This window comes from Myotis brandtii, unplaced genomic scaffold (assembly GCF_000412655.1).
Source record: "Myotis brandtii unplaced genomic scaffold, ASM41265v1 scaffold667, whole genome shotgun sequence".
Taxonomy (NCBI): domain Eukaryota; kingdom Metazoa; phylum Chordata; class Mammalia; order Chiroptera; family Vespertilionidae; genus Myotis; species Myotis brandtii.
This window is the reverse complement of record NW_005370593.1, coordinates 1,427,857-1,431,067: the sequence shown is the minus strand read 5'-3', so window position 1 is coordinate 1,431,067 and position 3,211 is coordinate 1,427,857. Positions and strand designations below refer to the sequence as shown.

At 41.2% G+C, this 3,211-nt stretch overlaps 1 protein-coding gene across 2 annotated transcripts in view; it reads left to right on the top strand.

Annotated features, from left to right (window-relative positions):
* Positions 1 to 3,211, top strand: part of NUBPL (nucleotide binding protein-like) — a 237,723-nt gene that overhangs the window by 49,394 nt on the left and 185,118 nt on the right. For both annotated transcript variants that reach the window (XM_014528984.1, XM_014528985.1), the window contains exon 4: positions 2,618 to 2,708. In XM_014528984.1, the coding sequence (XP_014384470.1) occupies positions 2,618 to 2,708 (91 nt within the window). The remainder of the gene's footprint in view (positions 1 to 2,617; positions 2,709 to 3,211) is intronic.

Below are 3,211 nucleotides of genomic sequence, written 5' to 3'. Positions count from 1 at the left end.
TTGATCCCCAGTCCCTATCAAAGCATGTGCAGGAGGCAACCAATCAATGTGTCTCTCCCTTTCCCTTCACTCTCTCTAAAATTTAATGGAAAAATATCCTTGGGTGAAGATTAACAAAAACAAAGTAAATGGATTAAGTAACATTAAAGAGATTATAAGACAAATATATTCCAAATTTTGTTAGTTGTATAATGGTTATGTTTAAATTATTAACACCTAAGAAATTGGGTGAAGGGTACATATAATATGCTGTAGTATTTTATAGTTTTTTTTACATGTATGAGATTATTTCAAATTAAAATATTAAAAAATTAAAAATTAATAAAATATTAATTGAAATGTATCTGCATTACATGAAAAATCTCCTAATTGCTTCTAGCATAATTTATTAAATTGTGCTAAAATTTACAAGGGTTCAATTAAAAAATATCTTAATTCTAAATGATATAATAGAAAATATATAATAGTGCAGTTATAAGCACTTATCTGAAAATAAAAATTTAAAGAAGTGAATTTAAAGAAGGGATTAGCCAAAGAAAATATATGCACAACCCATGGACACAGACAACAGTATGGTGATGGCCAGAGAGAAGTGGGGGGCAAGAGCTGGGTAGAGGGGGCAAAAGGGGGGAAATAGGGACATCCTATATAATAATAATAAAAGACTAATATGCACATTGACTGAACGGCAGAATGACCGGTTGCTATGATGTGGACTGGCCACCAGGGCAGATGCTCAATGCAGGAGCTGCCCCCTGGTGGTCAGTGCACTTCCATATGGGGAGTGCCACTCAGCCAGAAGGTGGCTCATGGCTGGCCAGCACTGGTGGTGGCAGGAGCCTCTCCCACCTCTGTGGCAGCACTAAGAATGTCCAACTAACGGTTTAGACCCGATCCCTTGGGGGCCTAAGCCTTTAGCCGGACATTCCCCGAGGGCTCCCTGGCTGCCAGAAGGATGTCTGACTGCAAGCTTAGGCCCGATCCCCTGGGAAGTGGGCCTAAGTCGACAGGTAGACATCTCCCAAGGGGTCCTGGACTGCGAATGGGCGCAGGCCGGGCTGAGGGACCCCACCTGAGTGCACAAATTTTTTCTATAATAATAGTGTAATATGCAAATCGACCAAACGGCCAAACAGCCATCTGGACGACCACGCTATGACACCCACTGGCGCCAGGCCAGCCAAGGCAGGTGCAATGTGATTGGTCGGGGGCCCTGCCATTGCCCCATGATCGCCCTGCAGAGGGAGGCCCAGGCCACTGGCCGGCAGGGTGATCAATCAGGGGGCTCCACAATTGCTCCAAAGAGGGAGGCCCAGGCCACCGACCAGTGGGCTGTGGCGGGTGGGTGGGGCCTCCCTCTGTGGGGCGTGATCGATCGCCCCAAAGAGGGAGGCCCAGGCTATCTGGCCGGTGGTGCTGCTGTGGGTGGGCGGGGCCTCCCTCTGCAGGGCAATTGATCGAGGGGCTCCAGACTGCGAGAGGGAGCAGGCCGGGCTGAGGGACCCCCCTCCTCCAGTGTATGAATTTCGTGCACTGGGCCTCTAAGTTTATTTTATAAGAAGCTGAGATTTTGGAGAGGTAGATATTAATTCCTAGTCTTTTAGTCTGTAAGTCACACAGGGACATCGAATGGTTTTCTTAGAACGGCATTTGAGTCAGTATAAAGTTAGGGTTATAAATGTTGAATGTACTTTATTTTGTGTATTTATAGGAACCAGACAGCAAGATTTAAAAAGTGAATTTGTTAGATAATATGGAAGATGAGGATTGTTTAATTAAAAAAATTTCTATTTGAGAAGTTTAGAGGGAGAGAGTGAGGAGAATGTAAGTCTTGGTGAAACATAACTCAAAGGCATATAGTTTGCTAGTCCATGAGAAAAAACCAGTAACAGATTGATTTAATTTATCAAAGGAGAAAGGAGTGGGAAGAAGAAAAAAAGGCATATTTAGGAATAGTGAATTTTGTTTTCCTTTCTTTGGCTAAGCTGCTGATTAACTGGCAGCAAGTGAAGAGAACAATTAGGATATTCTATCCTTAGGCAGCTGGATGGGTCATCAAAGAAAACAGTTTTAGTTGTTTATGACTCTCCAGAAGACCTTGAGTGTTTAACTGTGACTTACACCTGTGTCTCTGTATTATGTCTACCACTATCCTCCTTTGCATTTCCATGCCAGATCTGCATCAGAATTTCTCACTTGCTTTAATTATGATCTTGTTTCTGTGACTTCTTTTTATAATTTTTGTATTCTTTGGTGTGTTAGATGGCCTTTCCAAAAAGTTAATGCTATATCTTCCTGGGGTATTGTTGGCCATTTAAATTCCTTTAACATTGTGTGCATGTAATTTATTAAGTTCTTAGATCAGAAAGTCTCAGTCTGTTTGAGACTATATGGGAAATGTGAAGTATGCAGTGGATTTCTCTGGTGAGTTCTCCAGTAAGCCAACAAAATGTATTTACCCAAAGCAATTTATACTCTTTTACCTTACTGTTGCTTTGAAATTTAGGTCATGAATTTGGAATATTTTGTAAATTGTCTTTTCTATAGTTAGATTTACTGTTATGTGCTTTATCGTTGATGAAGAATGGGAATAATGATAAATTCTGTTTTCTTACAGTCAAAGGAGATTGGTTTGTTAGATGTAGATGTATATGGCCCATCAATTCCAAAGATGATGAATCTGAAAGGAAATCCAGAATTATCACAGAGTAAGTAAAAAGAGATAAATAGTATGATAATAGTTACACTTTTATTTATATTTAGTACCTGCTGTGTACTAAATTAAAGTCAGGCATTTTACTATGTACTATGTGCACTCAGTGTAGTATAGTAATTCTGAAATCAGATATGGAGCTAGGCTGCCTGGGTTTGAATTCCACCTCTGTCACTTACTGTGTAGGTTTGAAGGTTTGGGTGAATTGTTTAACCTCTTTGTGCCTTAACCCTTGCCTACTCTCCCCATATATAAAATAGGGTTAACAATTGCTGTGAGTAATCACTCAGTTACAAAATTGCTGTAAGTGTAATGCATTTAACAGTATGTGGCACATAGTAAGTGATCAAAAGTTAGCTCATCACTGTTGTTTCTTTATATTAAACTAGAGCCCCGGTGCTTGAAATTTGTGCTTGGAGCGGGGGGTCCCCTCAGCCCAGTCTGCATCCTCTCCAATCTGGGACCCCTTGGGGGATGTCCGACTGCCAGTTTAGGCCC